At 37.4% G+C, this 11,652-nt stretch overlaps 1 protein-coding gene across 1 annotated transcript in view; it reads left to right on the forward strand.

The window, feature by feature from the left end:
- The window catches only part of ARSJ (arylsulfatase family member J), a 43,927-nt gene extending 41,416 nt beyond the window's left edge, over window positions 1-2,511 (forward strand). Inside the window, exon 3 of the mRNA XM_062574830.1 lies at window positions 431-2,511. Within this exon, the coding sequence (XP_062430814.1) occupies window positions 431-1,829 (1,399 nt within the window). The 3' untranslated portion in view covers window positions 1,830-2,511. The remainder of the gene's footprint in view (window positions 1-430) is intronic.
- Window positions 2,512-11,652: the final 9,141 nt, after the last annotated feature.

Consider the following 11,652-nt stretch of genomic DNA (forward strand, 5'->3'; position numbering starts at 1 on the left):
CCAGGGCTCTGTCACTCTCACAGGGAAGAAATTCCCCCTCATGCTCAGGCAGAACTTCCTGTGGTTCAATTCTGCCCATTGCCTCTTGTCCTGTTGCATGGGACAACTGAAAATAGTTTGTCCCCGTCCCCCTGACACCCTCCCTTCGGGTGCTAATACACATCGGTAAGATCCCCCCTCAGTCTTCTCTTCCCCAGGCTGAAGAGGCCCAGCTCTCGCGGCCGTTCCCCATAGGGCAGGTGCTCCAGCCCTCTGATCATCTTCATAGCCCTACGCTGGACTCTCTCCAGTAGCTCCATGTCTCTGTTGTACTGGGGAGCCCAGAACTGGATGAGGCCTCACTAGGGCTGAGTAATAAACCTAGGTGTTCATGGGTAAATCTCTTCTTTTCCTCCTTGCCTGACCCATATGTCTCCTCCTCTGTCTCCAGGTATCAGATACACACAGGACTTCAGCATTCTATTATAAGGCCTACGCAGCCCAACTGTTTACCTCTGGATAACGTGACACTACCTCAGAAGCTGAAAGAGGTTGGTTATTCAACACACATGGTTGGCAAGTGGCACTTGGGGTTTTATCGCAAAGAATGCATGCCCACACAGAGGGGATTTGATACTTTTTTTGGCTCACTCTTAGGCAGTGGTGATTATTACACTCACTTCAAATGTGACAGCCCTGGGATATGTGGCTATGACCTGTATGAGAACGACAATGCAGCTTGGGATCATGACAATGGCATCTACTCAACACAGATGTACACACAAAAAGTACAACAAATCTTAGCTTCTCATAACCCCAGGAAACCTATATTCTTATATATTGCTTACCAAGCTGTTCATTCACCTCTTCAGGCACCAGGCAAGTATTTTGAACATTATCGATCAATAAATAACATAAACAGGCGAAGATACGCTGCCATGCTAGCTTGTTTAGATGAAGCCATAAACAACGTAACTCTTGCTTTAAAGAAGTATGGTTACTATGAGAACAGCATTATCATATACTCTTCAGATAATGGCGGGCAGCCAATGGCTGGAGGAAGTAACTGGCCTCTCAGAGGAAGCAAAGGGACCTATTGGGAAGGAGGAATCCGTGCTGTTGGTTTTGTCCATAGTCCCCTTCTGAAAAACAAAGGATCTGTGTGTAAGGAGCTTGTGCACATCACAGACTGGTTCCCTACTTTGATCACACTGGCAGAAGGGCAGATTGATGAAGATATCCAGCTGGATGGCTATGATATATGGGAAACCATTAGCGAAGGCAGACGTTCTCCAAGGGTAGACATCTTACACAATATTGACCCTATTTACACCAAAGCCAAAAATGGGTCCTGGGCAGCAGGCTATGGGATCTGGAACACAGCAATCCAATCAGCCATCAGAGTGAATCATTGGAAACTACTGACAGGAAATCCAGGATACAGTGACTGGGTACCTCCTCAGGCTTTTAGCAATGCAGGCCCCAATCGCTGGCATAATGAGCGTGTCTCTTGGTCAGCAGGCAAAACAGTGTGGCTTTTCAACATAACTGCTGATCCATATGAACGAGTGGACCTTTCTGCAAGGTATCCAGATGTAGTGAAGGAGTTATTGCGGAGACTTTCGCAGTTCAATAAGACTGCAGTTCCTGTTCGATACCCACCTAAGGACCCGAGAAGTAACCCTAAGCTTAATGGAGGAGTCTGGGGTCCATGGTTTAAGGAGGATGAAAAGAAAAAAAAATCAGATAAAAATAAGGGTGCGAACAAACAGAAGAATAAGAACAAGAAAAAAGCAAATCGGAAAAAAGGGCAATCATTACGTTGCCATTCACGTCTTGCTGGTGGATAGACTTGAGCACATTCTTTTCTTCTGCCAAGTCTAAGTCAGCTTGGCCCAGCTTTCTTGAACTTCTGACAGAACATACTAGAAATGTCAGCTCTGCACTATGGATGAAAACCGTCACCTTTTTTTGTTCTCAGATTTCACCTGCACAAGATATCTTAAGACTCTGCCTTGAGTGTTATGTAAATGTCCACATGACAACCTTTCTCCTCTACAGGACGAATGGTGCTCACCCATCAGAACTACATTCCAGATAACAATGGAGATGACTCTGAATTTCAGTAATCCCATTTTTGACAGACAAATGGTGGGGTGATTCCATGCCTAGATTAGTCTGCGTATTCGGAGAGTGTGAGGAAGTTAATGGTAGATGTTCTCAAACAGACAGATCAGTCATAGGGAGGAAGGAAAAACAAAACTTAACTTCTATTCATCAAAGTGTTAGTAACCAGGCTATGATTTTTTTGATACAGCACAGCAATAACACAAAGCCATCAAAGGAACCTTTTTGGGGGAAAGGGGGTGTACGTATGTGTGTTGAGGGGGAGCCTGATAGAAGGAAAGCTGCTTTGAATTAGACTGTGTCTATCTTACATAAATCAGAATTTTATTTTTCAATTCCCTAGTTGTGCTAAGCTTCCTTGCTTCCAGTAAAAACAAAAGGCTGTTATTCAGCACATGTGAACAACTAGCACATGCCTTGTGTAATTTATTATAGGCGTAGACAAAAGCGCATCACATAAATGAATGTAATATTTAAACACTTTAAGATAACTATACTGCGGTCATAATTTATTTTACAGTACAATACTTAGTTCTCTTCCATTAAACTTTAATTAGTGGATGATGCAAGGCACCCCTTTGGGTGCTAGGATTGTTTTTTTCCTTTGATTTTTAATTTTGTTTCAACTCTATCATTCAAAGAGTTTTATTTAACAGTCCAAATCCTCAGAGTACCGTAAAACAAGAAAATACTGTAGACACTGCCAGGATGAGGAAAGGAGAATGATTCAGGTACATCATTTCATTCTGTATTTGCCTCCAATTATTTTGAATGTAACAAAGTGATTATTTAATTTAGTAGTCGTGTATGTTGTTCAGTTTCTGTACAGAAGCTAGACCATCTTTATGCTTTGGGGGAAAATTCTACTTTAAACCTTTTATTTATGTATCTATTAAAATAGTTTATTTTTATTGCATTCGTAAAAGTAGTGTGTCTCTTTCTGCATCAAAGACAGCATTCATGTCATTGTTTAATTTAAGTGAACTCAATAAGCTTTTCATTACTTTTTTTTTTTTGGTGCAGGGATGGTTTTATGGTATTACCTTTCTGAAACAGTATTCCTTCTTCCAGTATGTATATAATTTGAGACATGGTTCAAACTTCAGGCCTTTAGAAGTGGCTGATTAAAAAAAAAAAATACTCAGGTGCTTAGATGGATGATTAATGGATGTACTGATTTCATATTCCTGGTCATCTATGGTAAGTGTTGCAATACATCTGCAAACGTAAGTCTCAAAAATAAATTACATTAAGTAAAATTGATGCTTCATTAAATAGCTGTCACCTATTTTGATAAAATTTAAAATAAGCACATTTCCAACTACATCTCACTTGACTCAGAAATCACTAATAAAATTGATTACAGTTGAAAAATTAAAGATTTGCAAATCCAGTATACACTAAAATCTGAATCATGTCCAACAAAACAAAAAATTCTCATTTTTGGAAAAAAATGTAGCTGCAGACATATACTTACAAAAATTTGTAAATTGCAGATGTGCATCTGTTTATCAGAATAACACTGTCATTAACAAACTCATAGGGACTAGCTAGTCATATTTTAGAGTTACTTTTGTAATAAGTCACACTGGAGAAGATAAGAATGGGCATCTTGAATAATTACCCATAAATAATAATCATAAAAGGATAATGTGTAACCACATAAGTGTTTAATGTTGTCATCATTCTTTTTCATATTGTATGGTCCTAATAAGAATAATTAATGTTCTTAGGAATCCGTGTAGCTTTACTTAAGATCTAGAATATTCAGTGACTAATCAGGAAGTCAACTGTTCTTTAATTTCTCAATTCTTTTAAATGTAATACTGATGTCCTTAAAAGAAATGACAATAACATCTTAAAATACTATACTGCAAAGTGTCATGTATAAAATATACTGTTTTTTCTGTCTTTCAGAAAAATCTGAGACTTTTTAAAGTAGTCTGGGGCACTTACAACACACATACTTGTACAAATGTGCAGGCACTTTTATAATATACCTTTTGACTTTGTGAAAGAATCTACATTTCAGTAATCAACATTAGGAGAGAACTCATTTTGAAACAATATGCTGTCTGGTTTACTTCTTAACACATAAATCATTATGTTTTTGTTTGAAATACCTCTGTGTTACACACTGAGCTCAGCATCAGAAAGAGTAGTATTTTCAATTTTCCAAGGTCATTTAGAAAGGACCAAAATTAGATCATATATAAGGTAAACTATATATAAAACAGGACGGAAACATTTTAATTTATTTTGCCATTATCTTTTGGCATAATAGAAATAAAGGCATTGTAGTGAAATGTCATCATTGTAGAAACAATTTTCCTCTCTTTTCCATAAAATGTTTCATCATTGGTTTGGCTTTTATTGGTCTGAAGCAACCAGAGAGCATTATTACATTTTATTCCGTAATTATTTATTTCTGTTCTCTCTCAGGGCAAAATGGGAGACCTTGAAAGTAGTGAGTGCAAAGCAGAGCAGTAGATCAGTTGTTGTGTGCCTAATGCATATACACCACAGCAGAAAGTGTTCACAGCACACAGTGGGAGTGCATTTTCTGAGGCTGCACTGGCTCACAGGTGATATCCTTGAAGTTGATACTCTGATCTGGTATAGGGCAAAAGCTGGATAACAGCTGGATTAAGAGAAAAACACAGTTTGGAAACTTTCTGGAATCTTTTACTGAAAATATCTTGAGGTGAAAATACCCCATTACAATTTTCCTATCTGCTCTGGCACACTACTACTTTTCACACCAACAGTACAATGCTCTTTGGCTTTTGGTGACAGCACTTAGTCTCAAACCTGACTTTCTATTTAGAGTTGTAAACAGTTCAAATACTCTCATAGCAGGCTTTCACAGGTAATGTATGTCTCTAAGTGCATTGCATGTCCACTCTTAGGGAAGGTATGAGAAGTAGACGTTGCAACCAATGCAGAAAGGGCTACTAGGCTTACTGAAACCGTAGTCCTATATTCTCAAGCAAAACCAACAGTTCTCCTAATTGCTGGACAAGCATACTGAGGGAGTTGTTCCTTTAATGAAGGTAATACGTTTGTGCAAATGCAATCTTGAAAACTAACTGATACTTGTAAATTGTAGTAAGTCATCTCCCTACCCGCATCCTGAAGAGATCTAGAAAAGGACTGGGTGGAAGGCGGAAGTGCAGGGAATATTTTTTATTATTATTATTTTTAAGGTACTTTAAGCCTTCTATTTACCATATACTATTATGTGTACAGGGAAAAGACAAGACTGATAGTATCTCTCTAATCTGACATCCACACCTTTGGAAGGACCAGCCTGAGTGGGAGACTGTATTTCTTTCTTTTTCCATGTATTATTGATAGCTGTGATCCTGGATCATCATTTCTACACGAAAGCAACCTGGAGAGTGAGAAGCATAACTGAAGGACAGGGAAAAAGAAAGAAAATCTCAAGAAAGAAAAGAAACAGAAGCAAGAAAACCTTGCATTCTGACGTGTCCTCCCTGAACATAGTGTATCATTCTTATTCTCTTTTAAAAATTTTGCAAGTGTGAAAAATATGTGGTGTTGTTCTCAGGCTTTCTCAATCTTTTTCTAAAACTCTTTGGAGAATTTTTCAAATAGCTTGATAGTTTTATCATCCACTGTTAAGGTAGCTATTATTATTTATCACTTAGCTTGATGTAAAGTTAGAGACAGAAGACTGTCCTGGTTGCAGATAAAGGTAAGTGTAATGGTAAGTAAATAAAAAAATAGAACTTGTTATATATGGATCGTTCTGTAAGGTATGAGGGAAAGTCCATGCAGTCTGAAGCTCAAGCATGGAAGATGAGTTATCGTAACTAGTGGAGTTGTCGGTGGCCAAAGCCATCCACAATAGATTCCTGCTTCTGCTGGGACATGAGGCTCTTTTGGAAAGTGAATTAGGCCATTAAAAGCAGCAACTTTCTCTCTCTCCTTGGAAGTAATGGATGCTGATTGTATTTCAGGCTGATGAAAGAGCACTCATGTTTCCATCTGTACAGGATTATACATAATAGGTTATCTGAGGTATTGTCTAGACAACATTGAAATTTAGTTTTTTGTGGTTTCATGGCACAGACTAAGCTTCTTTCTTTTTCTTTCTATATTTCATGCACTTCACGTTCAGCCACTCTCACTCTTACACAGCTGTCCACATTTTGAAAGTTTTCTTTTATAGAAAGCATTAGTTTTTTTTTCAATAGAAAGTGAGATAGTAATGAGAGGCTGAATAAGTTCAGATACTGGGCTGAAGCACAGAAGGAATAAACTAGGAAATGACTTGCTGTTAAAATTTATTTCACATTGAAATAACTTCAGATTTGATTGACGGCAAAGAATAAGAGTACATTCTGCAATGCAATTAAGCACAAGAAATGGATGTGTCTAAATTCTTAAACTACAAGGGGATAGTGAACTCCTTTAGGTAGCATTCTTTAGGGCAAATGGAAGTGCTGGATCGCCTAGTTTCCTTTCCAAGGGTGGTTCAGAAAATCTCTGAAGAAAGAAGAAAAAAATAATGTGATTATATTTTATAGGGGTTTCTTTTTTTTTTTTTTTTCTTTTTTTTTTTTTTTGTTTTTGTTTTTTTGTTTGTTTGTTTGTTTGTTTTCCAGATCTGGAGATATCTGTATGAACAAAGGACCTTTTCTTCATTGACTATTATTGTGCATTATTCCTAAGTCCTGGAAACAATACTTTGTAATTTTTAATATCTAGCATTCACTGACTAACCACAGGTTCTTTCTATCATCTTGCCTTAAACCCAGTGAATATTTGTCAGGGATGTTTAAGCAAAGCAAATAAAATATAATTTGCTATATACTTTAATTTAATTAATTGAAATAGGAACGTTAGGTCCACCTTTCCAAAAAATACATTAGCTCAGGAATGGCCACTGGAATATACTGGAATATGTTGTCACCTGTTGACTACTGGCTTAATGAACTATACTCTCAGGACAGCTGTCCTCCAGACAGCACTTGCTGTTCTTGCTTTTTTATTTTTCTAGTTTCCAAGAAAAGGCAGAGAACACACATTCCCACAAAGAGGAACAGTTTTAGCAGTTAAATATCGGAAGCTTCAGTTCAGCAATCCATTTCTGTTCAGCAAAGTAGTCAATCTGGTGTATTTAAGTTTATTTCTGTAAAATATATTTAAAGGTCTTGATGAGGGGGTTGTGTAAAAGGCAGGCCAGTGTGAACATAGAAATATATTCTCTTTCCCTGAATTAATCTTGTTTTCACCTTTGCCAGGGAAGTTAATAATAATAGACATAAATATGAAAGAAGATCTAATTAAGTGCCTGGATCTGAATACTGCAACATATGTATATTCCATGATATGGTTATAAGCTACTTCATAAATTCCATTTGTTTCAACTATACTCAGGGAAATGCTGTTAAAGTTTAGCTTGCAGCTGAAGTAGCAGAACTGATTAATGCCTGTTATTGTTAATTTCCATAAGGAGTGGAGAATAGGGTCCTGAAATGCCATGCCGACATGGTCTGAAAAATAAATTTTTGAAATGCTAATAAAGAAACGTGTCTCAGTAAGAGTCAAGTATGTAATCACCTAAACTGCATAACATGAAAAGAACATATGTGGTTTGTTGTCATTTCCTAGATTTGCTTTAAAGATCACTTTTGATACTTCCTTGACAAGGCCATGGTTATTCCTCTTTCAAATGCAGTTTTTCTTCTGCAAGTTAAAATTAGCTAGCACAGAACTCGTGCAATATAAAGTAAATGGGGTCCTAAAAGAATTAATTTTTCTTCACATAAGTATACAAAGGGCAGCTTGGAAAAGGCCGTAAATAGAATCCAAATCCAGTATATTTGGAGAGGTTTGCCAAGATTTAATGCAAAAGACTAGTTCATTCTTTTGAAACAACCATTTGTATTTTTTAAGATTGTTAGAGAAGGAGAGGAAATGTGATCCCGTGAGAAAGTGAAGAGTACAAAGCTGAGACTGGTATGATACATGGAATGAAGAAAATGCAAGTTGCTTAATGGGAATATTTTGGGGATTAAACTGAATGCCATTAAAGAAATAGCATCTTTTTTTTCCCTAAAATAAACAACCTTGAAAGTTCTGAATATTGGCAAAGCTTTAAGGCCAAGAGTGTTATTACTAATCTCTTACCTTTGGGCAACTTATGTAAATCTTTCTCTGACAGCATAACTTTTTTTATACTGATTGGTCCTGGTTTTATTTGGTTTTTCATTAGCAGATTTTATTACACTTTATCACTCTGAATGGAGTGAACATAATTAGTTTTGATAAAGAACAAACCGGAACTTCTGGTCAGCACTGTTTATCTTTACCAAATTCTTAGGTTCTCAAGTAATCACTCAGCAATCTCATAGCCAGACTTATTTCTAATACGCTGTAATAATTGCTCTCTTATTACTATGTGGATAGCTATTGAGGATTTGAAAATTAACACTTATGTGATCCCCATTCTATTGTGGCAACAGAAGAAAATGCCCACAGTAGACATGGGGATGAAATAAAAATTCCCCTCCACAATGAAGGGTTTGTGGAAGCACAGAGGGTGCACGCTGCCCTGGCCTTTAGCTGGCTAACTTCAGGAATTTACAGCCTTGCAACTTCTGCCTTTTAAATACTTTTTCTTTGAGATTTTTATTGCTACTAGATTTTTGCCCTCTCTTTAAAAGGACTAGGCTAAATGATTAATTTTGCTTTCTACATCAAATGTAAAATACTGCGTGGAACCCCCCCAGTGCTGAAAGGCAGCACAATAAGATCAGGAAGTGCCTGATTTGTGTCAGCTGCCCCAGGCATCCGTGGAGGAGGAACACACTATACTGGTTCCAGTCCCAGCACTCTGCTTAACCTCCTACGGGTCTAGCTACCAAATCATTTCAATGAAAGTGACTAAACTTTTTAGCCTGTGAGTATGCCAGACTCCAATAGTAACACCCTGGTAAAGAGCAAATTCAGACCAAACAATGTATTTTATGGTTCTTGTACTTTCCAATCACTTTCTTGCTTCTGTGCACTTAACTAAACTGGTGGGATGATTCTGTTAAAAATCCATAGAACTTTTTCTCTATCACAGAGTCAACAGGGTGAGATCTCATCCACATCTGTCTCCTTCTCTTTTGTTTCATCCATGCCAGCAAAGAGCAGCATGAGGATGTGTACTACAAAACAGTCCTTAAGGCCCAGCTAAAATTGTACTGTCTTTCTTATGTTAGCTGCTGTTGTTCCTCAGAGGAACACAGGAAAGCATTTTATAGAATCAAATCCTAAATTCAGCTACAGAATCCATAAATGAATGATAACTTTTCACTTGTTCTCATAACCCTGGCTGGTTGTGCAGGAGACTTGTAAAATGTGGTGTCTTGTTAAAGACACAAGCTTGCTGGGTTGCAATTTCCTGTACTTCTTTTTAATTCCCATTTGATTACTCAAACCTAGTAACTTCTGTTTGACTAGGAGACAACTGTTACTGGCTCAACTTCAAGAGAAGCATCTAGTTCTGATTTAAAGGCAGTAAAATATGAAGTATCTATTACTTCCCATTGGAGATGTGTTATAATGTTTAATATCTCTTTAAGTTAAAAAAATATATACCTTATTTCTAATTTAAGTCTTGTCTGGCTATAGATTCCAGCTTTATGATGCCTTTCTTTCCTAGACTAAAGAGTCCTTTGGCACTGGTGTTTTCCTCCTTTATTGCACTTTCATATTCTATTTTTTTTCTTTTTTTTCTTTTTAAGCAGATGGAGTCCTTATAGCCTATCACTGTCATTGTATGGCTCTTTTCCCCATTCCTGAATAGGAGCTGTGGCTGTTTTGCATACCTTTTCCAGTTTCTCAGTAGACTATGAAAAATGTGGACATTGGGAATGGATACAGTATTCCAGGATTAGTTTCACTTGAGCCATATAACAGAAGAAATATCATCTCAGAAGTAAGGAGTCCCTACTCCTCTGCCTCTGATGAATTGCATGTCATCTGTGAGTGCTAAATTGATTTAAGGATTCTCTCCACCCAGCCAACCTGCTGATGCACCTTCATTCTAAGTTAAAAGTATTCCACAGGTTTCAGTCAAACACATTTGGAGTAGGCTAAATTTACCATGTAATCTATGTCACTTTGCAGTTGCCTTTTTATATACCATTTCAACATTCTTTGTGTCGCCTGAAAATCTTATCTGCAGTCATTTTCTAATTCCGAATAATGCAAGGAAATTTTGCATGAACTGGACCTCATTCTACTTCCTGTGAAAGCACTTGTGTTTAAGAAGTTTCTCATTGGCAGCTACATTCAAGGCATACTAGTTAACCAGTGCTAATTCAATTTAGTGTATGTTCAGCTTGTGCTGAGTTATTTTAACCTGTTGACTGCTTAGTTCAAGTAGCCAAACAGTTTGGCATTCAGGAGACTTGCAAGCCTAAACCTAGTGTGGTGCTGGGCAGCTGTAGTGTTCAAGCTCTCTGCCCTGCAGGCAGCACTGAAGCTAGAGCATCCCCTGCTGCTTGAATCTCAGGATGACATGCCAGGGCCAGAAGTCCGGGCAGGGAGCTGGCCCTTTACTTTGGTGTCTACTCAGCTGTTTGGCATGAGGCAATCTCTTACCCCTTAGATGTTGTTTAGTCTTATATAGAGAAAAAACAAACAAACAAACAAAAACAAAAAACAAACAAACAAACAAAAAAAAAAACAAATGGGAATCTTATTTGAAACTGTCCTAGAAGAAGGACTTTGATCTTTTCTCACTGCAATTCCATTGTCTCAACTTCTGTACTGGTTTTCTAAAAGCTCCCTGTGCAAAATAGATGAAAACTGTATAAAATAAAGAGGATATACAATAAACTATCCTAGTTATACTTTATATCCCCAAACATACTAACAGCAACCATCCCTCTAATGTCGAGTTAAAGGAGAATATGAAGGCCTTTCTGTAAGGAGTAAAACTTCAAGTTACTTTTTCACTTTTCATTATTCCACAGGGTAGTCACTGTTTAAGTCACAGTTGTTTAAATCTGTAATTCAAATGTAGACTTCCAGGTAGCATACTCAGCTGGTGCATTTTGGTGGCTGCATTTACCCAACAGGACACATTACAGATCATGTAGGTGAGTAATTAATGTCATAAAATAGCTATTCCATTTCTGTCACTATAGACAAATCCTTATTCTGATTTTCCTGATTCTAACATGATGGTTTATCATTGCTAAATGGTGAAAATCACTGCATCTTACTGAAATGCTACTGTGATATACGTAACTAACTACTTTTCCATTGTTTTCCTTTAGTGTGGGTACTAATGTTTTTGAATGGTTTCTGTACATCTGCCCTCATCGTTTGCAGTGTAGGGCATCATTGCTATCCCTATTTTACATATAGAAATTAAGGCGCAGATTATTCCAAGGTCTTAAAAAAAGTCATGGACAAAGGCTGACAAAAACCCAGATGTCCTGAAGTTGAGCCTAATGTTTAAACCATAAGGTCGACATTCCTCAAACACTTAATCTAGGGTGCTCTACTGGAATTTTG

Source organism: Rhea pennata, chromosome 4 (genome assembly GCF_028389875.1).
Source record: "Rhea pennata isolate bPtePen1 chromosome 4, bPtePen1.pri, whole genome shotgun sequence".
Lineage (NCBI taxonomy): Eukaryota > Metazoa > Chordata > Aves > Rheiformes > Rheidae > Rhea > Rhea pennata.